The sequence below is a fragment of the Pristiophorus japonicus genome, chromosome 4 (genome assembly GCF_044704955.1).
Source record: "Pristiophorus japonicus isolate sPriJap1 chromosome 4, sPriJap1.hap1, whole genome shotgun sequence".
In the NCBI taxonomy this organism is placed as follows: Eukaryota; Metazoa; Chordata; class Chondrichthyes; family Pristiophoridae; genus Pristiophorus; species Pristiophorus japonicus.
Genome location: NC_091980.1, coordinates 62,593,840 through 62,620,818, shown reverse-complemented (window position 1 = coordinate 62,620,818; position 26,979 = coordinate 62,593,840). Strand labels below are relative to the sequence as shown.

Genomic DNA, 26,979 nt, shown 5'->3' with positions numbered 1-26,979 from the left:
GGGGGAAGGAGGAAGGGAGGGGGGGGGGGGAAGGAGGAAGGAGGAAGGAGGAAGAGAAGGAGGCTGAACGGCCGGCCCAAGACTACAGGTAGGTGGTGTCGGGGGGGGGGGGGAAAGAGTCAGGGGGAGAAGAGTCGCGGAGGCCGGTGGGAGGGTCGTGGAGGTCCCGGGGGGGGGGGGGGGGGGGGGCGCAGAGGTCGGGTCGGGTGGGAGGAGCCTTAAGCACGCAGCCCCAGTGAGGCCATCCGGCCAGGGCTAGGGGCTGCGTGCTTCGGGCCCCTCCCACAGTTTTGGGCGCCTGGAGCTACTGCACATGCACGCCCACGTTCTGAGGTCCCGGCACTGTTTTCGGCGCAGGGACCTGGCTCCACCCCCAACAGCTCATGCTGCGCTGCGCCCAGCTCCAGAGGGCCTGCAGGGAGTCGGAGAATAGGAAAGTTTTTTTTTTAGGCGCACTTTGTGGCGCGAAAAATGGGCGTCCAGATCGCGGCCCGAAACTTGGGCCCAATGTTTCTACTTGTGGGTAAGAGTACTAGAGGTCATCAATACAAGATAGTCACCAAGAAATCCAATAGGGAATTCAGAAGCAAATTTATTTACACAAAGTGTGGTGAGAATGTGGCACTCGCTACCACAGGGAGTGGTTGAAGCGAATAGTATAAATGCATTTAAGGGGAGGTTATGAGGGAGAAGGGAATAGAGGATTATGCTGATAAGATTTCGATGAAGAAAGACAGGAGAAGGCTCAAGTGGCGCATAAACGCTGGCATGGACTGGTTGAGTCGATGGCCTGTTTCTGTGTCGTATATCCTATGGCTCTACTCTTACCTATTCAATTGTAGCCAGAATAAATGCAGCAATGGTTTCTCTTCCCACCCTTGCATATTACCTCTTGAAACTCCAAAGATCTACCTTGTCTCCCTGCTCTTCCTCATCTACATGCTTCCCATTAGCACCATCCAAAGACAGGGGTCAGCTTGCATTTCTGTGCTGACAATACTCAACTCTAGCTCTCCACCTCTCTCAACCCCTCACTGCCTCGGTTGTCAGCTAGCTTGTTCGATATCCAGTTTTCGATTAGATGCATTTTCCTCCAGATAAACATTGGGAAGACCAAAACCATAGTTTTTGCCCCCCGCCACAAACTCTGTACCCCTGCCATTGATTCTATTCCCCTCCACTGTTTTATGTTGAAATAGACTCCCCGAGCAAGACTACTTACTTTCTGTTTACTTTTACCTCCATAACATTCCCTGCTTCTGCCCCTGCATTAGACCATCTGCTGCTAAAACCCTCAACTATTGATTAGGACACCTCCAGATTCGACTATTCTAATGCCCTCCTAGTTGTCCTCCCATCCTTCACCCTCTAAACTTCAGCTTATCCGAAACTCTGCTGCCTGTATTCTATCCCGCACGAAGTCTGCCTCTGCCATCACATCTCCCCTTGCTTATTATATGCGCTCTTGGCTCCCCAATGATTCCAGTTTAAAAATCTTATCCTCATGTTTGAATCTCTTCATAGCCTCAACCCTCCCATCTGCTCCAATCATGCAAACTCCACTTCACAATTATTCATTTATATCATGGATGCAAAAATAGTGAAGTAAATTCAGCATCTCTGTTCCTTTTATGAGGAAATCTACCATGGTGTTTGATAAAGTGCCACATAATAAGCTTGCCAGAAAAGTTAAAGCCCATGGAATAAAAGGGACAGTGGAAGAATGGATACGAAATTGGCTAAGTGACAGGAAAGAGAGAGTAGTGAACGGTGGTTTTTTGGACTGGAGGAAAGTATACAGTGGTGTTCCCCAGGGGTCGGTACTAGAACCACTGCTTTTTTTGATATATATTAATGACTTGGACTTGGGATTACAGGCCATAATTTCAAAATTTGCAGATGACACAAAACTTGGAAGTATAGTGAATAGTGAGGAGGATAGTGATAGACTTCAAGAAGACATCGATAGGCTGGTGAAATGGACGGACTCGTGGCAGATGAAATTTAACACAGTAAAATGCAAAGTGATATATTTTGGAAGGAAGAACGAGGAGAGGCAACATAAACTAAAGGGTACAATCCTAAAGGGGGTGCATGAACAGAAAGACTTGGGGGTATAGGTGCACAAACCATTAAAGGTGGCAGGGCAGGTTGAGAAAGCAGTTAAAAAAGCATATGGGATACTGGGCTTCATAAATAGAGGCAAAGAGTACAAAATCAAGGAAATTATGAAGAACCTTTATAAAGCATTGGTTTGGCCTCAATTAGAGTAGTGTCCCCAATTCTGGGCACTGCACTTTAAGAAGGATGTGATGGCCTTAGAGATGGTGCAGAAAATATTTACGAGAATAATTCCAGGGATGAGGGACTTCATACGTGTTTAGACTAGAGAAGCTGGGGTTATTCTCCTTAGAGCAGAGAAGGTTGAGAGGAGATTTGATAGAGGTATTCAAAATCATGAGGGGTCTAGACAGAGTAGATAGAGAGAAACTGTTCCCATTGGTGAAAGGGTTGAGAACCAGCAGACAAGGTGATTGGCAAAAGAACCAAAGGCAGCGAGTGGTTAAGATCTGGAATGCAGACTCAATTGTAGCTTTCAGATGGGAATTGGTTAAGTACCTGAAAGAAAAAAAAAATTGCAGGGCTACAGGGAATGGGTGGGGGAGTGGCACTAGCTGAAGTGCTCTTGCAGAAAGCTGGCACAGGATCGACGGGCTGAATGGCCTCCTTCTGTGCTGTAATCATTCTATGTCAAACAGATACACTGCTTTGGGTACTGTTGAGGGGGATGACTCATCAGGGGAGGGCAGCAGCAGCCAAGTTCATGGCACCATGGCTGGCTCTGCTGCACAGGAGGGCAGGAAAAAGAGTGGGAGAGCAATAGTGATTGGGGATTCAATGGTGAGGGGAATAGATAGGCGTTTCTGCAGCCGCAACCGAGACTCCAGGATGGTATGTTGCCTCCCTGGTGCAAGGGTCAAGGATGTCTCGGAGCGGGTGCAGGACATTCTAAAAAGGGAGGGAGAACAGCCAGTTGTCGTGGTGCACATTGGTACCAACGACATAGGTAAAAAAAAAAGGGATGAGGTCCTACGAAACGAATTTAAGGAGCTAGGAGCTAAATTAAAAAGTAGGACCTCAAAAGTAGTAATCTCGGGATTGCTACCAGTGCCACGTGATAGTCAGAGTAGGAATCGCAGGATAGCGCAGATGAATACGTGGCTTGAGCAGTGGTGCAGCAGGGAGGGATTCAAATTCCTGGGGCATTGGAACCGGTTCTGGGGGAGGTGGGACCAGTACAAACCGGACGGTCTGCACCTGAGCAGGACCGGAACCAATGTCCTAGGGGGAGTGTTTGCTAGTGCTGTTGGGGAGGAGTTAAACTAATATGGCAGGGGGATGGGAACCAATGCAGGGAGACAGAGGGAAACAAAAAGGAGACAAAAGCAAAAGACAGAAAGGAGATGAGGAAAAGTGGAGGGCAGAGAAACCCAAGGCAAAGAACAAAAAGGGCCACTGTACAGAAAAATTCTAAAAGGACAAAGGGTGTTAAAAAAACAAGCCTGAAGGCTTTGTGTCTTAATGCAAGGAGTATCCGCAATAAAGTGGATGAATTAACTGTGCAAATAGATGTTAACAAATATGATGTGATTGGGATTACGGAGACGTGGCTCCAGGATGATCAGGGCTGGGAACTCAACATCCAGGGGTATTCAACATTCAGGAAAGATAGAATAAAAGGAAAAGGAGGTGGGGTAGCATTGCTGGTTAAGGAGCAAATTAAGGCAATAGTTCGGAAGGACATTAGCTTGGATGATGTGGAATCTATATGGATAGAGCTGCAGAATACCAAAGGGCAAAAAAACGATAGTGGGAGTTGTGTACAGACCTCCAAACAGTAGTAGTGATGTTGGGGAGGGCATCAAACATGAAATTAGGGGTGCGTGCAATAAAGGTGCAGCAGTTATAATGGGTGACTTTAATATGCACATAGATTGGGTTAACCAAACTGGAAGCAATACGGTGGAGGAGGATTTCCTGGAGTGCATAAGGGATGGTTTTTTAGACCAATATGTCGAGGAACCAACTAGGGGGGAGGCCATCTTAGACTGGGTGTTGTGTAATGAGAGAGGATTAATTAGCAATCTCGTTGTGCGAGGCCCCTTGGGGAAGAGTGACCATAATATGGTGGAATTCTGCATTAGGATGGAGAATGAAACAGTTAATTCAGAGACCATGGTCCAGAACTTAAAGAAGGGTAACTTTGAAGGTATGAGGCGTGAATTGGCTAGGATAGATTGCCGAATGATACTGAAGGGGTTGACTGTGGATGGGCAATGGCAGACATTTAGAGACCGCATGGATGAACGACAACAATTGTACATTCCTGTCTGGCGTAAAAATAAAAAAGGGAAGGTGGCTCAACCGTGGCTATCAAGGGAAATCAGGGATAGTATGAAAGCCAAGGAAGTGGCATACAAATTGGCCAGAAATAGCAGCGAACCCGGGGACTGGGAGAAATTTAGAACTCAGCAGAGGAGGACAAAGGGTTTGATTAGGGCAGGGAAAATGGAGTACGACAAGAAGCTTGCAGGGAACATTAAGACGGATTGCAAAAGTTTCTATAGATATGTAAAGAGAAAAAGGTTAGTAAAGACAAACGTAGGTCCCCTGAGGTCAGAATCAGGGGAAGTCATAATGGGGAACAAAGAAATGGCGGACCTATTGAACAAGTACTTTGGTTCGGTATTCACTGAGGAGGACACAAACAACCTTCCGGATATAAAAGGGGTTGGAGGGTCTAGTAAGGAGGAGGAACTGAGGGAAATCCTTATTAGTCGGGAAATTGTGTTGGGGAAATTGATGGGATTGAAGGCCGATAAATCCCCAGGGCCTGATGGACTGCATCCCAGAGTACTTAAGGAGGTGGCCTTGGAAATAGTGGATGCATTGACAGTCATTTTCCAACATTCCATTGACTCTGGATCAGTTCCTATGGAATGGAGGGTAGCCAATGTAACCCCACTTTTTAAAAAAGGAGGGAGAGAAAACAGGGAATTATAGACCGGGTCAGCCTGACATCGGTAGTGGGTAAAATGATGGAATCAATTATTAAAGGATGTCATAGCAGTGCATTTGGAAAGAGGTAATATGATAGGTCCAAGTCAGCATGGATTTGTGAAAGGGAAATCATGCTTGACAAATCTTCTGGAATTTTTTGAGGATGTTTCCAGTAGAGTGGACAAGGGAGAACCAGTTGATGTGGTATATTTGGACTTACAGAAGGCTTTCGACAAGGTCCCACACAAGAGATTAATGTGCAAAGTTAAAGCACATGGGATTGGGGGTAGTGTGCTGACATGGATTGAGAACTGGTTGTCAGATAGGAAGCAAAGAGTAGGAGTAAATGGGGACTTTTCAGAATGGCAGGCAGTGACTAGTGGGGTACCGCAAGGTTCTGTGCTGGGGCCCCAGCTGTTTACACTGTACATTAATGATTTAGACGAGGGGATTAAATGTAGTATCTCCAAATTTGTGGATGACACTAAGTTGGATGACAGTGTGAGCTGCGAGGAGGATGCAGAGCGACTTGGATAGGTTAGGTGAGTGGGCAAATGCATGGCAGATGAAGTATAATGTGGATAAATGTGAGGTTATCCACTTTGGTGGTAAAAACAGAGAGACAGACTATTATCTGAATGGTGACAGATTAGGAAAAGGGGAGGTGCAAAAAGACCTGGGTGTCATGGTACATCAGTCATTGAAGGTTGGCATGAAGGTACAGCAGGCGGTTAAGAAAGCAAATGGCATGTTGGCCTTCATAGCGAGGGGATTTGAGTACAGGGGCAGGGAGGTGTTGCTACAATTTACAGGGCCTTGGTGAGGCCACACCTGGAGTATTGTGTACAGTTTTGGTCTCCTAACCTGAGGAAGGACATTCTTGCTATTGAGGGAGTGCAGCGAAGGTTCACCAGACTGATTCCCGGGATGGCGGGACTGACCTATCAAGAAAGACTGGATCAACTGGGCTTGTATTCACTGGAGTTCAGAAGAATGAGAGGGGACCTCATAGAAACGTTTAAAATTCTGACAGGGTTAGACAGGTTAGATGCAGGAAGAATGTTCCCAATGTTGGGGAAGTCCAGAACCAGGGGACACAGTCTAAGGATAAGGGGGAAGCCATTTAGGACCGAGATGAGGAGGAATTTCTTCACCCAGAGAGTGGTGAACCTGTGGAATTCTCTACCACAGAAAGTTGTGGACGCCAATTCACTAAATATATTCAAAAAGGAGTTAGATGAAGTCCTTACTACTAGGGGAATCAAGGGGTATGGTGAGAAAGCAGGAATGGGGTACTGAAGTTGCATGTTCAGCCATGAACTCATTGAATGGCGGTGCAGGCTAGAAGGGCCGAATGGCCTACTCCTGCACCTATTTTCTATGTTTCTATGATGCTGGTGTTGGAAATTAAAATAGGAATATTCGATGCATAAATAAAATCGCGTTCCTCACCTATTCTGTTGCATAAATAAATGTCTCATGTATCAGTTACATAAAGATGTGATGCTCTAATAAATTGTACACCATATGTGGTATAATCACTATTGCAGCTAATATTTAGTGATGGCTCATTCGGGGATAGTGTTTCAATCAGTGAACATCCTGTGTCTGAACTATGTCCCCACAGGTATATTTTGAAGCAACTTAATGTGTTTCTTAGCAATTGTATCACATCTGACTTCAGTGTCAACAGTGTGGTATTCACAATCTCGAACATATATTTCCTGTAAAATAAGCTCACCATTTTAGCTGACCCAGTAACCATTTTATTGAAATAATACAATTTTAGGAGAAAAACTATAAAGCAAATAAAAATGAACAATGAGAAAAAAAATAGTACTGATATGTATTATAAAGTTGCTCGCCCAACGCTACGTATGCATTTCCACTCAAATTGTTTTCTGTCTTTCTCAGTGTGAAAAGGAAAACATCTTTAGCCATAAGCTAAGCAAATGAGTCCCTTAACAGGAATCATTTGTAGTTCCACTAGAAGAAAATAATAAAAACAGCTGGTCGTATTGAAACCACCCAAAAAACACAAGTAAATCAAGATTCTGAACCTGCTACTAAAGGACTGACCCTCCAGCTTCTCTAGCTGCAAGAATATGAAGTCATTAAACTGTTGATTAAAAAGAAAGTCCAAAATTCCAGAAACTGTGTTGCTTCAGAGCAGGAGCAAGATTTTTTTTTAAAAAACAGACACTTGCTCAGTACTGGAACTGCCAGGTTAGTTGATTTCCTGAACAGATCAGCTCTCAGGAAATCAGCTGATCTGCAAAGCCCAATGTTGAGTGCGTTTGTGCACCCACTTAAAACACTTTGAAGCAGTTGAGCATTAAACTCATATGTTGACAGTACTCCTCCACTCCCACCTACCCTTCTGATTAGTTCTGAGATTTGGTGTTAAATGAGAGTTGGCAGCCAGCATCTGGTTGGAGCAAAGGTGGGCCAATGACCAAAGGTGCAGAGGTTTGGAGCAAGGGTTGAGCACAGCAAGAAGCCAGAGTCGTGAAATGTCATTAATTATTGCAGCCCATTGAGTCGGATTCCTTAGCAGTCAGTAGCAGCATTGGTGCAGACCGAGAAGGAACGGGTCAATATTACTGTGGACATAAACTCTCCCAAACCCCAATCCAATCTGGTCTGCCTTTATTGGCATTGGCCCAGACTCCAGTCAGTCAAACATGAATCAGTCAAGTCAGCACGTGCTTACCAATAGCCAACGAGACTACTCGGAAATGTTTTAAACAGTGCAATCACATAAGTGCTATTAGGTAATGAGTTTCTTAAAAGCACAATTTACGTCTGAATTATGGTTTCAGTGCCATTTAGATCCCTCCAAGAGTCAAATGAAACATTAATGATTTTCAGCACGGTCAATTATTAACAGAGCAACTTTTGAGGTTGCATTTTGGAAAATTAAACTGTATAACCCCAGATCAGCTCCATTTTTAGAAGTCATGGTAAAACACTTGGATTCTGGCTCAACTTCAAAATCTATTTTAGAAAAATAAATCAAACCAACCAACCAACCAACTAACTAAGACAGGAATGAAGTAAATACACTCCACAAGTTTCTCAACAAATTTTGACCCACAGTTGATTTATCTCCTGTCCGAACCTCCCACCCCAGACCTATAGCCTGTAAAAGATGGCTCTCAAAATCAAATTAACAGAGAAGCTCAGTAGCACTTATAATCCTGTTCTGCAGAGACAGAATAATAGACTGTGGAGTTATTTCAGTCTTGTTCTTGGTTGAATGCTTCATTTATATCTCCAGCAAGTCAATGTTTTAGACCATCCAAGATGACACAAAACACTGATTTTGATTAAATAAAAACGTAATACAAAAATTTACTAGAAAATGTCAAGAATTTCCTGATTGTGATTGCAAAGTGCTGAGTTATACACACACTAGTTGATCTCTCATGCATCGCACATGAGGAGTGAAGACAAAGTGTAGTCTGCTGGTGAAAAGGGGTTAGAGAACAAGGATAATTGGGCCACGGAGTATAGACATAATTTTCAGTTCCAACTTTAAAGTCAAATATTCTGTCATTATTATGTAATATGTTGACAAATCTTAGAGCAAGTTGGGGAGTAGAATAAAGTTGGCTGCAGCATAACAGATTCTCGTCATACAAAATTGAGGCATTATAATTGCAGGAAGATGTAATTACAGCATGACAAATTTACACGTCATTCCCACTATAAATGTAGATTTAGGAATTTGCATTTATATGACCTGTTTTTTATGTCTCACACCAAGAATTTTGGGTCTCAATGACCAATTTTAGTAACACCAAAACCTGTCTGGCTGTAGGTAGAATAGCAAAAATGTGGCTTACCTATTGTACTTGGCTGGTAAAGCTCCTCTCCCAGAGCAGATGTCCCCCGTCCTGCTGATAGACACAATTGGATTGGGGCGCTGACGTTCATTCCAAGCTTGAGCTACTGCCGAGAGAGGCGGAATGAAGCCGAAGATGGGTTTGTGATCACCGCTGGTTTGCGCCGGTTCTGTGCTGTAGAGATAAATGGGCTCCTTGCCTGCACCATGGGCTGCTGCTGCCCCGTTGGCAGCTCTGCAGTAACCCCTGCTAACTTGCTCCTGTTTGATGACTCCAGGAGTGACCAATTCAATGTAGCTCTCCTGTTCCTGCTTCACCTCAATGGGGGCAGAGGCTGTGACTGGCCAAGGGGCGTAGATATTCTCCTTGATCTCGGTACGACTACTTTCTGGAGCTGGCCAGCGAGTAGTACATTCCTCAGTGGGCTGTGGCTGCAGATCCACAAGGCTGTCCCCAAGCAGAACAGGCTCAGAGGACAGAGGCGACAGCAAGCCCGACTCGTCATCTCCGTAGAAAGCGGCTAGGCTCCAGGGGCTGCCCTGCTGCTTCTCCCCCCTCGGAGACGGGAAGAACTCGAGATCGGGCAGAAAATCCACCGAGCCGACATCCTCGAGGACCCCCAAGAGATCATCCTCACAGCCACTTGGGTACAGCCCGATTTCTGTCTCGCTCTTTGCTCTAGTCCCTGTATCCTGCAACTCTTTCAGGGCAGCAAGGCTCTGTTCCAACTCGGAGAGGTCACTGGCTGCCTGAGAAAGATGCTCCTGCTGCCCACGAGCTCCGTTTGTGATTTCAACTCTAGCCAGTTGCTGCTTGTTATTGTTGTTGCCACCAGATGGCAGGAACTGTACCAAGGACCTAGGTGCAGCTGTCAGCATTTGCCCACCTTCCATTATCCCCTCAAAGTCTCTCAGATTGCCACTCCCTCCACTTAACCCATCAGGAACCACATTCCAGATTTGTTTTCCTGGTTTCGTGCTCTCATCCTCTGTCAAATTCGCCATCACTGGGTTAGGCACTCACATCACAACCTGCAACAAAGATAATGGCATTTTAGCCAGAACACTTGACATCACAAAACAAACACAGAAAATGAAATGCAAGCATCAGCTCTCAGCATCTTCCAAGACACTCCAAACTTTCGCCAGTCTGTTTCAATCGCGCATGCCTATCTCAGACTTAATCACCAATTTCCCACTAATCACTACGCAGTCTGAAACTCAAACACAATTCCACTCCATCTGTTAGAAACTCTGACCTATGAGGCACAGAACTGATTCATGCTGTGGAGTCAAATCATGTACTTAGATCCAGGAACTGCAATTTCTGCAGCTCATACATTGTAATGTTGTTCCCCTAGAGGATGAGACTTGGGAATTAATAATGGAGAACAGGGAAATGGCAGAGATGTTGAACAAATATTTTGTATCGGTCTGCATGGTAGAAGACACTAAAAACATCCCAAAAGTGGATAATCAAGGGGCTATAGGGAGGGAGTAGTACTCGTTAAAATAATGGGACTAAAGGCAGACAAGTCCTCTGGACCTGATAGCTTACATCCTAAGGTCTTAAAAGAAGTGGCCACAGAGATAGTGGATGCATTGTAATCTACCAAAATTCTCTGGATTCTGGGGCGGTCCCAGCGGATTGGAAAACCACAAATGTAACGCCCCTATTTAAAAAAGGAGACAGAAAAAAAAAAAGCAGGAAACTATAGACCAGTTAGCCCAACATCTGTTATTGGGAAAATGCTGGAGTCCATTATTAAGAAAGCAGTAGCGGGACATTTAGAAAAGCATAATTCAATTAAGCAGAGTCAGCATGGTTTTATGAAAGGAAATCATGTTTGACAAATTTGCTGGAGTTCTTTGAGGATGTAACGAGCAGGGTGGATAAGGGGGAACCAGTGGATGTGGTGTATTTGGATTTCCAGAAAGCATTTGATAAGGTGCCACATAAAAGGTTACTGCACAAGATAAAAGTTCACAGGATTGGGGATAATATATTAGAGGACTGGCTAATCAGCCAGGATAAATGGATAATTTTCCGGTTGGCAAACAGTAACTAGTGGAGGGTCGCAGGGATCGGTGCTGGGGCCTCAATTATCTACAATCTATATTATATTAATGACTTGGATGAAGGTTCCAAGTGTAATGTAGCCAAGTTTGGTGATGATACAAAGATGGGTGGGAAAGCAAATTGTGAGGAAGACACAAACAATCTGCAACGGGATATAGACAGGATTAGTGAGTGGGCAAAAATTTGGCAGATGGAGTATAATGTGGCAAAATGTGAGGTTAGCCACTGTGACAGAAAAAATAGAAAAGCAAACTATAATTTAAATGAAGAAAAATTGCAGTACAGAGGGACCTGGGGGTCCTTGTGCCTGAAACACAATAAGTTAGTATGCAGATACAGCAAGTAATCAGGAAAGCAAATGGAATGTTGGCCTTTATTGTAAGGGGGATAGAGTATAAAAGCAGAGCAGTCCTGCTACAACTGTACAGGATATTGGTGAAGCCACACCTGGAGTACTGCGTGCAGTTTTGGTCTCTGCATTTAAGGAAGAATAGATTTGCATTGGAGGCTGTTCAGAGAAGGTTCACTAGGTTGATTCCAGAGATGAGAGGGTTGACTTATAAATAGGTTGGACCTATACTCATTGGAGTTCAGAAGAATGAGATGTGATCTTATCAAAACATATAAGGTAATGAGGAGGCTCGACAAGGTAGATGCTGAGAGGATATTTCCACTCATGGGGGAAACTAAAACTAGGGGACATAGTCTCAGAATAAGGGGCCAACCATTTGAAATTGAGATGAGGAGGAATGTCTTCTCTCAGAGGGTTGTAAATCTATGGAATTCTCTGCCCCAGAGAGCTGTGGAGGCTGGGTCATTGAATATATTTAAGGTGGAGATAGTCAGATTTTTGAGTGATAAGGGAATAAAGGGTTATGGAGAGCAGGCAGGGAAGTGGAGCTGAGTCCATGATCAGATCAGCCATGATCTTATTAAATGGCAGAGCAGGTTTGATGGGCCAGGTGGCCTACTCCTGCTCCTATTTCTTATGTTCTTATGTAATGAACTACTTTGTCACGTCGAAACCATTTAGTCTGCTGTTTTCCCCTTTCTCCCTGCTTACCAAGCCAAACCTACCTACCTGCAGATTCCCCCGTCCGAGCCCTGATCCAACAGCTTTCTCTCGTTTCACTCCCATCTCCCCTCGTGCCCTTTCCAAGCTCACATCCACACAGCATACAGAACATTGTGGATCTTTGCAAATGGTATTCAGCAATCACAGAAAAAAAATCAAGTGACTGGATTAATTTTTATTATTGTTTAACTGGGTTATAATTCCTTCTGAATCCCGTATCAACGCACCTGCAGTGTTCGTAGAAAACTGATCTGAGCCAGCAATCATATTTAATAAACAACCTATTTGAAGCCCTTCAAATCCACAATGCTTTGGGTAACTTCTCAACGCCAGGTTTTCACTGTTGAATTTACACTTCACTGTCAGTCACCTGCACTGGGAAATGCAATTTGGCATTCATTTCACCAACAGCAAACTTGGGCTATAAATATCTGCTCTTCCCAGGAGGACTGGAAAACATTGCTGTGGTTAATTTAGGCTGTAACATTTCTTAATCCTCTAGGATGTTCAATGTTTCCGTTGCAGTGTATACACTTTGCCTGCTTCCGTACAGTGTCCTCCCATTCCATAACTGGTCTACAGTCCATGACTACAGACAGGTAAAGACACTAAAACATCTACACAGATATCGCAGCATATTTCCTTCACCTATTGGTATCTTTTAATTTTTTTAAAAATCAGTCCCCCACACTACTAGTCTATCTATACGTCACAGTCTCCTTACTCATGTCTCTTTGTTTTGCTGTGATTATATTTCTATTCACCGTCTGCATTTTCATTATTCTTACAAATCATTTTTGTCTAGCTCCATAAATTATTTATCTTTTGAGCTACAGGATAATCAGTAAACAAATGCTAATAAAACATTACCAAAGAAAATTGATAACCAGTTCTCCAGGAGAAATGCAAGGCATGTTTTAATTAATTTCAAAACACACCTAAAACTGATTCATAAAAGGATAACGCACAACTATCAGTGAGCAAACCTAATTTAATAAATGAACAGGACTTTATCTCAGTTTAGCCACGATTAAAAAACAACAAAATATTGAAATGATAATCTCTAAAATGAACTGAATTGAAAATGCTCGGTATTTTAAAGCAGATGCAATTTAAAGCTCGATCGAGAAGGGCTTCCATCTCGGGTGTTCACTTTCTGCTAACAGTTTAAGGGGCGTGCACTTGCCCCAGGTCTCATTCAAATCACATGCATGCCCTCGATTGCATATTTCCCTTTTGCATGGAGACTCTGTCTTTGCATTGAGCTTTGATCACCAAAAAAATTTGAGTGATTAACATCAACGTGAGACTAGATTTTGTCCATTTATAGAAAATCTTGTCCACAGTACAGTCGGATTTCGGAGTCTGGGAGAAGCGCCTCTATGGCTCAAATGTCACCAGCAGCTCGGTCTTTGTGACCTGTGGCACGAACAGACACTCGCACATCAACAGACAAAAGAAGAGAAAAATCACACACTGTCAAAGTTAAGCATAAACTAAAAGTGTCGCAAGAAAACCTTGGATACACGCGAGATGATCTGACAGGACCCAGCCCGGCTCGGTCACAGTCGACGGGGGCTGGTGAGCTATGAGATATTCTCTCTCTCTCTCGTTATAAACTTTCCCATTATTCTCGAGGCTCTTGTCAAGCTCATTTCACCAGATTGTGAACATCTGCCTACACTCCTCGGTGTTTAATCCACAGCCTTTTGGATGCACTGACAAGCTCAACGGCAGTCACCGGGGAGGCGCCGAACGGACCCTGCTGGCATCTCGTTCGAGCTTTCGACGCGCTTTTAAACGGGTGCGAAAGTTGCAGATTGTTTGTACTCCCACTCTCCCCGGACCCAAGCGGCACCACGTAAACTAACCGGAGTCCGTCAAACCGCCCGGGTGGGGGGGGGGCGCCGTGTTGTGTCAGTCAGAGCAGGCGGCAGAAAGGAGCAACAGCAACCGCCGCTCGGCACGACGCCCCAGGCCGGGCAGCCAACAGACCCAGAGGACTCCCTGAGCCCCGTTATCGAGGGCCCAGGCCGAGTGCCAGAGGAGCAGCTGCCCCCGCCTCGCTCCGCTCCTCCCCTCCCCTCCCCTCGAACGCAACTTCTGAGCCCGTGAACTGACGCCGCGACCACCGGACGGAGATGCAAGCAACCTTCTGGCTGGCTGTCAGTCGCTCGGCGCTGCGGTGCCCGCCTCATGGCTCGGCTCGGCCCCTCTCACTCTGTCACCGGCGAACGGAGGGAGGGGGTGTGTTTAAAATGTCCCCCGTGGCTGTCACTCGACTCCTGTCGAAGATCGAGAAACAAGCGCGGCCACGCACACCTCGCCGCGTGCGCGCACCCGGCGCCCGGGCAGCCAATCACCAAGCACGTCCCGCTCCGGAACCACGGGTCCGAAGAACGTCAGCACGCCCGCGGCGCTGATTTAAAGCTGCACAGCAAATCTGCCCCCCCTCCCCACCCCTTCCAAAACAAAAAAAACATCCATTTAATGAGAAAACAGGGCAACATTTTAGACTAATAACCCAAAAACAATATGTACGTTTGAGGTGGGGATTTTTATATAGAATTCAGATAATTATAGATTAAAGTTGGGCACCCTAAAATAGTGACATGTCAAACTTTCTTCTGCAGCAACGCCGCTTTCAGAAATGCGCCTGTGCAACTATCCGGGTTTCATTAAATATACTCGAAATTTCTAGCTCTGACTGTGCCCGTTCTTGTACTTCACTGCCGACACTAGTTCGATGCCATTTGTTGTAAGTTTTTGCTCGCTCGCTATGCTGGGGGGCGTTTGCCAGACGTGCCCGCGCAGGTCCCACAGGTTTCACACAGAAAGACCGAGTCCCCGCCGAAAGGGAGGCGAAAAACAAAACGAGAAACATCGAAAAAAGAGGGGAAGAAAAACACAGAAAAAAAACTTCTTTTCGCAAAAAAAATCCTGTCAATAACTCAATCTGAGTTGAGGCCTCAACGCCCAGGCACGTCAAATGCTCGACCCCCACCCCCTTTTCAGGAGGAAATGCCCCCAAAAATAATAAGGATTTATGAAGAAATATGACACGTGTAAAGTCCTGTCTCCTCAGTACAGATTCACACGAGGCATATAGTGAAGTCAAGGTCACTCTGGACCTGCACCTTTATTTCACAGCTCCAGAATGCTGCACTTGCCTGAGACCTGTCCTTATATACCTGTCTCTTGCAAGTGCATCCCTGGTGGTAAGGTATGCTGGTGGTCACAGGTCATATCTTATTACAGTCATGTATAGCATGTTAGGATACAGTTATATATAATAATGTAAGATACATGACATCACCCTCCCCCCAAGGTCTTATTGTCTTTATAGGTTCAGTCTCTCAGGTGGTCTACGCTCTCGCGTGGAGCGTCTGAGTTGTGGTTCAGTTGTTTGCCTTGGTGTCTGTTTTTCTTTGGGTGTGGTTGCTGGTATCTCGCCTGGGCTGTCTGTTTCCATTGGTGTGATTGTTGTTGACTCGCCTGGGCTGTCTGTTGGGATTGCCCTTTCCTCAAGTTGTTCCCTCTGTCTGTCCACCAGGTGTGGTGCGAGTTCCACATTGTAGTCTGCCTCTGGTTCCGCAGTGTTGTTGGTAAATCTGCTTTTGACTTGGTCTACATGCCTCCGGCAGGTTTTGCCATTGTCCATTTGTACTACCAGTAGCCTGTTTCCTTCCTTGCCTGTTACTGTCCCTGCAAGCCATTTGGGACCCCTGCCATAGTTTGGTACAAACACTTTGTCCCCTATCTCATTCCATCTCCCCCTCGAATTTCTGTCATGATACTCAGTCAGCTTACGGCGCTTTGCCTCAACGATTTCGTGCATGTCTGGGAGGATTTATGAGAGCCTTGTTTTTAAAGCCCTTTTCATCAACAGTTGCGCAGGGGGATCCCAGTCAGTGAGTGCGGACGAGATCTGTATGCCAGCAGCAGTCGCGACAGGCGACCCTGCAGCGTGGGACCTTGGATTTTAAGCATGCCTTGTTTAATGATTTGCACTGCTCTCTCCGCCTGGCCATTGGAGGCCGGCTTGAACGGTGCCGTCTTGATGTGATTTTTGCCGTGGTCAATTATAAAGTCTTGGAATTCTGCGCTGGTGAAGCACGGACCATTGTCACTGACCAATATGTCAGGGATTCCGTGCGTTGCAAACATGGTTGCGAGGCTCTCCACAGTGGTGGAGGTTGTGCTCGAGTTTAAAATGGTGCATTCAATCCACTTTGAAAATGCATCTACAACTACGAGGAACATTTTGCCCATGAATGGGCCCGCATAGTCTACGTGCACCCGCGACCACGGTTTGGTAGGCCAGGGCCAGGGGCTCAGTGGAGCCTCCCTGGGGGCATTGCTGAGTTGGGCACAAATGGTGCACCTTCGGACGCAGAGCTCCAAGTCCGCGTCAATACCAGGCCACCAGAAGTGGGATCTGGCTATGGCCTTCATGAGAACGATCCCTGGGTGCTCGCGGTGGAGCTCCCGGACAAATGCCCCTCTGCCTCGCAGAGGCATGACTACTCGGCTGCCCCACATCAGGCAGTCTGCTTGTAGTGATAGCTCATGCATGCGCCTGTGTAAGGGTTTTAATTCCTCGGGGCATGCATCGCGAGCCTCTGCCCAGTCACCGGTTAGGACACATCTTTTTACTAAGGATAACGTGGGGTCGCTGGCCGTCCAGGCTGTGATTTGGCGAGCCTTCATGGGCAAACCTGTGGACTCAAAGACATTGATTGCCATGACTATCTCACAGTCCTGTTCGTCAGACCCTTCCGTGGTCGCCAGGGGTAGCCTGCTGAGCGCGTCGGCACAGTTGTCGGTACCTGGTCTGTGCCTTATGGTATAGTCGTAGGACGCCAGCATGAGTGCCCACTGTTGAATTCGCACTGAGGCATTGACGTTTATTGCCTTGCTCTCGGATAGGAGGGACGTGAGGGGCTTGTGGTCGGTTTCTAAGGTGAACTTGGCCCCGAAAAGGTATTGGTGGATCTTTTTGACACCATACACGCACGCGAGCGCCTCCTTCTCTACCATTCCGTACCCGTGCTCTGCCCGCGAAAGTGACCTGGAGGCATAAGCTATGGGTTGTAATTTGCCCGCACTATTGACATGTTGAAAAACGCATCCGACCTCATACGCTGACGCATCGCATGTGAGAACTAGCTTTTTACCTGGGTCAAAGAAAGTCAAAACACTGTTGGAACACAGAAGGTTGCTTGCCTTATTGAAGGCGCGTTCCTGGGCATCCCCCCAAAACCAATCGCACCCCTTCCTGAGTAGCACGTGGAGAGGCTCCAGCAGCATGCTTAAGTTCTGCATAAAGTTCCCAAAGTAATTGAGCAGCCCGAGAAAGGCGCGCAGTTCTGAGACATTCCAGGGCCTGGGTGCCAGGCGAATTGCTTCTGTTTTGGACTCTGCTGGGCGGATTCCATCAGCGGCAATCCTTCTGCCCAAAAATTCAACCTCGGGTGCGAGAAACAGGCACTTGGATTTCTTGACTCGTAGGCCTACCCGATCCAACCGCTTTAGTACTTCCTCCAAATTACGGAGATGGGAGTCGGTGTCCCTGCCTGTGATAAGTATATCGTCTTGAAATACAATCGTCCCCGGGATGGACTTGAGCAGATTCTCCATGTTGCGCTGGCATATGGCAGCTGCCGACCTGATGCCAAATAGGCATCGATTATACATGAGAAGGCCTCGATGTGTGTTGATGGTGGTGAGTAGCTTGGATTCCTCAGTCAATTCTTGCGTCATATACGCAGATGTGAGGTCTAATTTTGAGAAAAGTTTACCTCCAGCCAATGTGGCAAATAAGTCCTCTGCTCTGGGCAGCGGGTACTGGTCCTGTAAGGAGACTCTGTTTATGGTAGATTTGTAGTCCCCACAGATTCGTACGGATCCATCAGGCTTCATGACTGGGACGATGGGACTTGTCCAGTCCCTAAATTCCACAGGTGATATAATGCATTCCCGCAAAAGCCTGTCTAGTTCATGTTCAATCTTTTCCCTCATCACATAGGATACAGCTCTGGCCTTGTGATGGATGGTCTAGCATCCTGTGTGATGTAGATTTTGACTTTGGCCCCTTTGAAAGTGCCCACACCTGGCTGAAAGAGATGTTCAAATCGCTTTATAACTGTTGAGCAGGAGGTCTGTTCCTCTAATGACATGGCATGGACATCATCCCATTTCCAGTTTAGTTTTGCCAGCCAGCTTCTCCCCAGCAGTGCTGGGGGGTCTCTGGGGACAATCCACAGGGAAGTCGGTTCACTGTCCCTTTGTGTGTGACAGAGAGCATGGCGCTGACGAGGAATGGTACGATTTCTTTGGTATAGGTCCTTAGTTTGGTGTCGACCCTTGTGAGTTTTGGTCTGTCTCTTTTATGTGGCCACAGTTGTTCAAATTGTTGAGTACCCATGAGAGATTGACTCACTCCCGTATCCAGCTCCATGTTGACAGATATCCCGTTGAGTAGGACTCTCATCATTATAGGAGGTGTCCTGTTGTAGGAGCAGCGGCCATTGATCGTGTTGACCCGCTGTACATCGGTGTCCCGGGTACTGTCCCCACCATCTTCTGGTCCGCTTTCCGACCCATCCGGCCGAGCTGCCGTTTTTTTGCACATGCGGGCCAAATGCTCTGTATATTCACAATTTCTGCAAACAGCCTGCTGAAATCGACATCCCCTTGACGAGTGCCCACCCCCACACCTCCAGCACAGACCTGTTCCATTGTTCAACGTGTTTCCAAAGAATGAGCTGCATCTGGCTGATCTCTCTTGAGCTTCTCTCAGTTTATAGTTGATTGCTTGCATTGTGGGTTGATGAGGTGTGAACGGCCATTCCTGTGGCCCTTGATGGCTTCTGCCTGCTGTCGAGAGCCTGTTCTCCCGGTTTTGTCTGTGTGTGGGGGTAGCAGCTTGTCTAATGCCGTGAACTCCTTATTCCATTATTTCGTTAGTTGTCGTACCTGCATTATAAATCAACCTCATTTCTTCTTCCCTTACCAAGAATGTCTGTGCAACCAGTGCTGCTGCCTCTAAGGTCAGGTTCTTGGTCTCTATGAGCTTTCGGAATATGCCTGCGTGGCCTATTCCTTCAATGAAAAAGTCTCTCAGCATTTCTCTCCTCAGTTCATCGGAGAACTCACATAAACTAGCCAACCTCCGAAGTTCCGCCACAAAGTCGGGTATGCTCTGGCCCACACAGCATCTGTAGTTGTAGAACCTGTGTCTGGACATGTGTAGGCTGCTCGCTGGCTTCAGGTGTGCTCAATTCTTCAAACGACTTGCTTGCTGGTTTCTCGGGTGCCAACAGATCCTTCATTAATGCGTATGTTTTCGAGCCACAGCTGGTCAAGAGATGGGCTCTTCCCTTGTCTGCCTTATCGTCGCCTAACCAGTCTTTGGTTGCAAAGCTTTGCTGGAGCCTTTCTATAACGTCCTCCCAATTGTCTCCCGCATTGTACTTTTCATCTGATCCGTTGTTCGCCATTCTGTGGATTCTGTAATCCCGTAACTCGTCGCCACTGGAAAGTCCTGTCCCCTCAGTACAGATTCATACCAGGCATGTAGTGAAGTTAAGGTCACTCTGGACCTGCACCTTTATTTCACAGCTCTGGAATGCTGCACTTGCCTGAGACCTGTCCTTATATACCTGTCTCTTGCAAGTGCACCCCTGGTGGTAAGGTATGCTGGTGGTTACAGGTCATATGTTATTACAGTCATGTATAGCATGTTAGGATACAGTTATATATATGTAAGATACATGACAACACAAACAGGCTTGCAACAGTTTGCTGTCGGGTCAGCTGTCAACGCAACTACCGTTTTTGCTTTGACTTTGCATTGTTTTGCGCAATACCGATTCCAACTTACGTCCACAAACATTGGGTCCCACAGCAATATACAATCCTCAATGAGGAAAGAAGGAGCCGCGTCTGACAATTCGCCCTTTCCACAGGCTCCTGAAGTGGAAAATAAAACCGTCTTCCGAAGCAGCAGCCAGGCGCTGACTGAAGTTGTGCGGGGAGCTCCGTGCACTCACCCGCGAACCGGCCGCGGCCTGTAGGTGGAGCAATGAGGCAGACTTGTTGCAAAGCGTTTTGATCTTTTGTAAATTCGACAGGAAGATGACATTTTCTAATCCGTGAAAAATAAACCTACATTCTGCCGATTGCATTATTGTATTTATCCAGTATTCAGAACTTGTTACTTTTCTTCTAAAAGGCTTTATTCTCTGTGGCTTTCTCGTCTTTTTCAGGTTGCTGATTAAGTAAACAAATTATTGCAACTAGTCGATCTCCCGTAAAAGTGGAATTGCGCCAGAAAATGTGGTCATTCCTTTATCTGTCTCTGCTATTTCCGAGTTCTTATTTCTCTTTCTATCTCTTCTGTTCTGCCTATGTTGCCTTCACTCTTTTTGCTTCTCACTTTTTTTCTACTTTCCTTTTGGGTGGGTAAATATGGCATGTGGTGGGGAAAGGAGGCACCGGTGGTTACACGCAGTGGGGTCGCGGTTGTGGGGTAATTGTGGCCTTCAGTGCCTCTCTTTCTAGTCCCTGCCCTAATTCCCTTTTCTAACTGCCCCTTCACTCCCATCATTAACCCCATCTCTTCCCTTTTGAACTACCTGTTGATTCTTATATTCCCCTCCCCCTTGCACTATCATTCATTTTGTTATGTCTTGAAAAAAGAATCTGACCAGATATTTATAAGCTTAAAATAATGTGTGACCATAGTCCTTTATTACAGGTCTCCGGAGTGCCTCTCCAGCCTGTGAGGCCTCCTTATATACAGGTGCTCCCAAGGGATTGTGGGATCCCTTGGGAGTCCAGGGGATGAGCCTTCTGGTGGTTAAACAAGGTATTTACAGGTTTACATATATAACAACATTTCCCCTAAAGACAATAGTGTAACTATTTACAATGTGAATCGATCTGGGGCCTTCCTTTCCCTGGTTGATCGTCTCGGTGCGAATGCTGGTTTTGATGAGTCGTTTGTTGGGCCCTCACTGGGCTGCTGCACAGATGGCCTTGCCGGGCTGCTGGGTGTGGTGTGAGTCCTGCTGGGCTGCTGCAGGTGATGGGTTCTGCTTCGTGGTCAACCGCTGGGTCAGTTGCCACCTGTGTGTGTGTGTTGGGGGGAGGGGGGGGGGGTCGAAAAAGGTAGAGTCTATTGTGGGTTGTTCTGGATAGTCTGTGAATTTGAGTTTGGTTTGGTCCAAGTGTTTTCTGCAGGTGAGTCCATTTGAAGGTTTGACCAGAAACACCCTACTCCCCTCTTTGGCCACGACAGTGCCGGGAAGCCACTTGGGACCTTGTTTATAGTTCAACACAAATACAGGATCATTAATCTTGATTTCGCGTGACACATTTGCGCGATCATGATATGTATTCTGTTGAAGCCGCCTGCTCTCTACCTGTTCGTGTAGATCAGGGTGGACTAATGAGAGCCTTGTCTTATGTGCCCTTTTCATGAGCAGTTCAGCGGGGGGGGGGGGGAACCCCAGTGAGCGAGTGGGGTCTTGTGCGGTAACTAAGCAGGACTCGTGATAGGCGAGTCTGCAGTGAATCTTCAAGTCTTCAGTTACCCTCTTCAAGCTCTGCTTGATTGTTTGCACTGCTCACTCTGCCTGACCATTGGACGCTGGTTTAAACGGAGCAGATGTGACATGTTTGATCCCATTGCGGGTCATGAACTCTTTGAACTCGGTACTAGTGAAGCATGGCCCATTGTCACTCACAAGGACATCAGGCAGGCCATGCGTGGCAAACATGACCTGCAGGCTTTCAATGGTGGCAGCGGACGTGCTTGCCAACATTATCACACATTCAATCCATTTGGAGCACGCATCTACAACCACAGGAAAATTTTTCCCAAGCCTGGACCTGCATAGTGGACATGGATCCTGGACCACGGTTTGGAAGGCCAGGACCATAAACTTAGTGGCGCCTCCCTGGGTGCATTGCTTAATTGTGAACATGTGTTGCATTTGTGCACGCAGGACTCTAAGTCTGCATCGATACCGGGCCACCACACGTGGGATCTGGCTATCGCTTTCATCATTACAATGCCTGGGTGGGTACTGTGGAGGTCACTAATAAAAGTGTCCCTGCCCTTTTTTGGCACCATTACCCGATTACCCCATAGGTGGCAGTCTGCCTGTATAGACATTTCATCTCTGCGCCGCTGGTATGGCTTAATTTCTTCCTGCATCTCTAATGGGACACTAGACCAACTCCCGTGGAGCACACAGTTTTTTTTACTAAGGACAGTAAGGGGTCCTGGCTCGTCCAGGTTCTAATCTGTCGGGCGGTAACGGGTGATTCCTCACTCTCGAATGCTTCCATTACCATAACTAAATCTGTGGGCTGTGCCATCTCCACCCCTGTGGTGGGCAATGGCAGCCTACTGAGAGCATCGGCACAGTTTTCTGTACCTGGTCTGTGGCGGATGGCGTAGTTGTATGCAGACAACATGAGCGCCCATCTCTGGATGCGGGCCGATGCATTTGTATTTATCCCTTACTTTCAGAAAAGAGGTATATAAGTGGCTTATGGTCAGTTTCCAATTCAAATTTGAGCCCAAACAGATAGTGATTCATTTTCTTTACCTCATAAACACACGCTAACGCTTCTTTTTCAATCATGCTGTAGGCCCTCTCAGCCTTAGACAGATTTCTGGATGCATAAGCAACCGGTTGCAATTTCCCAGATTCATTAGCTTGTTGCAATACACACCTGACACCGTACGATGACGCATCACATGCTAGTACCAAACGCTTACATGGATCATACAACATAAGCAATTTGTTTGAGCATAACAGTTTCCTAGCTTTCTCAAAGGCATTTTCTTGGCTTTTACCCCAGACCCATTCATCTCCTTTATGCAGTAAAGTGTGCAGTGGTTCTAACAGTGTGCTAAGACCCAGTAAGAAGTTACCAAAGTAGTTCAGAAGTCCTAGAAACGACCGCAGCTCCGTCAAGTTCTGTGGTCTCGGTGCGATATTGATTGCCTCCGTCTTTGAATCGGTGGCCTGATGACGTCTGCCGCGATTCTTCTCCCCAGGAACACCACTTCAGGCGCCAGGAAAATGCAGTTCGAGCGTTTTAACCTGAGCCCCACGTGATTAAGTCGACTAAGAACCTCCTCCAGGTTCTGCAGGTGCTCGACGGTGTCCTGACCTGTAATCAAGATGTCGTCCTGGAAGATCACGGTGCGCGGGACTGACTTCAGCAAGCTTTCCATGTTCCTCTGGGATATCACCGTGGCTGATCGAATCCCAAGCGGGCATCTGTTGTAAATGAAGAGACCTTTGTGCATGTTGATGCAGGTAAGGCCCTTCGATGATTCCTCCAGCTCCTGCGTCATGTAGGCCGAGGTCAAGTCCAGCTTCGTGAACGTTTTTCCTCCCGCCAGCGTCGCAAATAGGTCGTCTGCCTTTGCTAGTGGGTATTGATCCTGCAGGGAGAAACGATTGATAGTTATTTTGTAATCACCATAGATTCTGAAGGTGCCATCTTCCTTGAGGACTGGAACAATCGGACTGGCCCACTTATTGAATTCGATCGGCAAAATGATGTCCTCTCGTTGCAGCCTGCCCAGCTCGATCTCCATCCTCTCATCATGTAAGGTACCGCTTTCAACTTGTGATGGATGGGTCGCGCCCCCAGAATCAAATGGATCAGCACTTTTGCTCCTTGGAACATCCCGATGTCCGGTTCGAACAGCGAGGGGAACTTGTTTAGCACCTGGGCACATGAAGTGTCGTCGACGGATGAGAGCGCTCGGATGTCATCCCATTTCCAGCGTATCTTTCCCAGCCAGCTCCTGCTGAACAGCGTGGGGCCATCGCCCGGTATCACCCAGAGTGGTAACTCATGCACTGCTCCATCGTAGGAGACCTTTACGATAGCACTGCCGATTACGGGAATCAGTTCCTTTGTGTATGTTCTCAGTTTAGTACGAATGGGAGTCAGGACTAGCCTTGAGGCCTTGCTGCACCACAATTTATCGAAAGTCTTTTGCTCATTATGGACTGGCTCGCGCCCGTGTCCAGCTCCATTTGATACCAGGAGTTCATTTAGTTCAACCTTCAAAATTATCGGGGGACACTTTTGGTAAATGTGTGCACCCCATATACCTCTGCTTCCTCAGTCTGAGGCTCTGGTTCGTCATGATCCACCATGGATCTGTCCTGCTCTGCAACATGGTGGTTTGCAGGATTAGCAGGGTTTGCAGCTTACCTGCAGATACATTGGAGGTGTCCCATTGTTCCACAGCCCTTGCAAATGTATCCTTTGAAGGGAAATGATGATCACCTCTGCAGCGTCAACAAGATGTTAATGGCCTTGCATTCACCACCCTTGATGGTGGACTCTGAGTCATCTGCAGACGTGCAGCTGCAGGCATGTGAGTCCTGCCCCTGTACGTTACGATTCGAAAACAACATTACTTTGTTCACAGTACTTGCCTCAGCACACGTGTGCTGAGAGATTTGTTTGGTATTGTCACTGGTGGCGATGAACGCCTGGGCTATCGCTATGGCTTTACTCAAGGTTGGGGTCTCTACAGTCAAAAGTTTTCCAAGTATTACTTCATGGCCAATGCCAAGTACAAAGAAGTCCCTAAGCATGCTCTGCAAGTGTCCTTCAACTTCGCAATGTCCTGCAAGGCGCCTTAGCTCGACGACATAGCTCGCCACTTCCTGGCCTTCAGACCTCTTATACGTGTAGAACCGGTACCTCGCCATCACCTTTCCTTCGGGTTTAGATGTGTCCGGACTAGTGTGCACAAATCATCATACGACTTCTCTGTTGGTTTCGCTGGAGCGAGCAGATTTTTCATGAGGCTATACGTTGGTGCCCCGCAAACGCTGAGGAAGATCGCCCTTCGTTTGGCAGCGTTTTCTTCTCCTTACAGCTCATTGGCCACGAAGTATTGGTCGAGTCGCTCCACGAAGGTTTTCCAATCATCTCCCTCCGAAAATTTCTCCAGGCTGCCCACGGTTCTCTGCATTGTTGTGGTGGGGTTCGTCATCTGTATCTCATCGCCAGTTGTTATGTCTTGAATAAAGAATCTGATCAGATATTGTAAGCTTAAAGTAATGTGTGACCGTAGTCCTTTTTTACAGGTTTCCTGCCTGTGAGGCCTCCTTATGTACAGGTGCTCCCAAGGGATTGTGGGATCCCTTGAGACACCAGGGGATGAGCCCTCTGGTGGTTAAACAAGCTATTTACAGCTTTACATATATAACACATTTCACCTGAACCCTCTGTTCTTTCCTTCCACTCCCACTCGGTCGCTTCAAGGGTGGGTGGCTTGAGATCACCCGCAACCTCAACAAGTCTCTCTCCTTCCCTATCCATCCTATCTTCCTTTCCTATTATCATTCATGGGATGTGGGCATCACTGGCAAGGCCAGCATTTATTGCCCATCCCTAATTGCCCTTGAGAAAGTGGTGGTGAGCCACCTTCTTGAACCGCTGCCATCTGTGTGATGTAAGTACGCCCACAGTACTGTTAGGTAGGGAGTTCCAAGATTTTAACCCAGCAATGATGAAGCAAAAAAACATTGTTTGCTTTCAAATATCAATTTTTTAAAAATAAATCAAATTAGAATGAGTAAAGAAACTGCCTGTCTGCCTTTACTCCATTTGTGCAATTTGTATCTCTCTCTCTCCCACTCTATCACTTAGAATGTCATAAAATGTGGAAAACGGAAGCTGGCCATTTGAGCCAATCGGTCCTTGTTTATTTTAGACATGAGCAGCAGTCCTCATCCCATGTGCCTGCCCTGTTCCAATATTCCTTTAATCCCCTTTCCTTCAACCACTTATCTAACTTCTTCTTAAATGTTGACATGATCTCTGCTTCAGTCACTAACACTAGTAGTGCATTCCACAGCATCCCAACTCATTGTCAAAACAGTTTCCCCTTCAGTCTGTCATAAATCTCTTAGATTGATCAACCATGGAAACAATCTTTTTCTATCTAGCTGTCCCATTTTTTTATCAAATTTATCATCCTATCAAATCATGTCCTAATCGCTTCTGTTCTAATGAAAACAGATCCAGTTTTTCAAGTTTTTGTATTTGCATTTCATCATTCCAGGATAGCATAGCAGTGAATCTGTACTGGTGCCAGCCGTGGCTTAGTTGGCAGCATGTGGGTTTGAGTCCCACTCCAGAAATTTGAACACAAACTGTGACATTCCAATGCAATGCTGGAGGCTGCTGCATGGTCAGGTGTGTTGTCTATCAGACGGGATGTTAAACTAAGGCTCCCGACTGCCCTCTCAGGTGGGCGTAATAGATTCCATGGCATTATTTCAAAGACGAACAGGGGAGTTCTCCCTGATGTCCTGGCCAATATCCATCAACTAACATTAGTAAAATAGATTATCTGGTCACTATTGCATTGTTGTATGCGGGACCTTAGTGTGTGCAAATTAGATGCCATGCATTTTTTAATCTTAAAAAAATATTTTTTGAGATTCTCTCCTCATACTTTCCTTATCCATTTTAACCTTTTTCAACAACAACTATATTTATATAGTGCCTTTAACGTAACAAAAAATCCCAAGAGTGTTATCCAAACGTCCTCATTTTTTTCATATTCTCACTTATTTTTATCATATCTATATGCCCCAAGCTGCCTGATTTTTTAATTTCAGTTTGGTTTTAACCTCTTTATTTATCCACAGAATTCTGAAACACAAAGTAGTCTCCTTTTGTAAGGATATATATTTATTCTATAACTTTGCAATCTCCTCTTTGAAAATATTGTTTGTCTTTCTATATGGACCATAAATGTTATGGTTAATTCTCCTGAGAGGCTCACCCACATTGAAACATAAGGAATAGGTGCAGGAGTAGGCCATTCGGCCCTTCGAGCTTTAACTCATT

At 46.3% G+C, this 26,979-nt stretch overlaps 1 protein-coding gene across 1 annotated transcript in view; it reads right to left on the bottom strand.

Moving 5' to 3' along the window:
• Positions 1-14,379, bottom strand: part of LOC139262927 (glucocorticoid receptor-like) — a 192,937-nt gene extending 178,558 nt beyond the window's left edge. The window contains exons 1-2 of the mRNA XM_070878242.1: positions 14,216-14,379; positions 8,910-9,940 (exon numbers count right to left, since the gene is read on the bottom strand). Coding sequence (XP_070734343.1) covers positions 8,910-9,913 — 1,004 coding nt within the window. The 5' untranslated portion in view covers positions 9,914-9,940; positions 14,216-14,379. The remainder of the gene's footprint in view (positions 1-8,909; positions 9,941-14,215) is intronic.
• Positions 14,380-26,979: the final 12,600 nt, after the last annotated feature.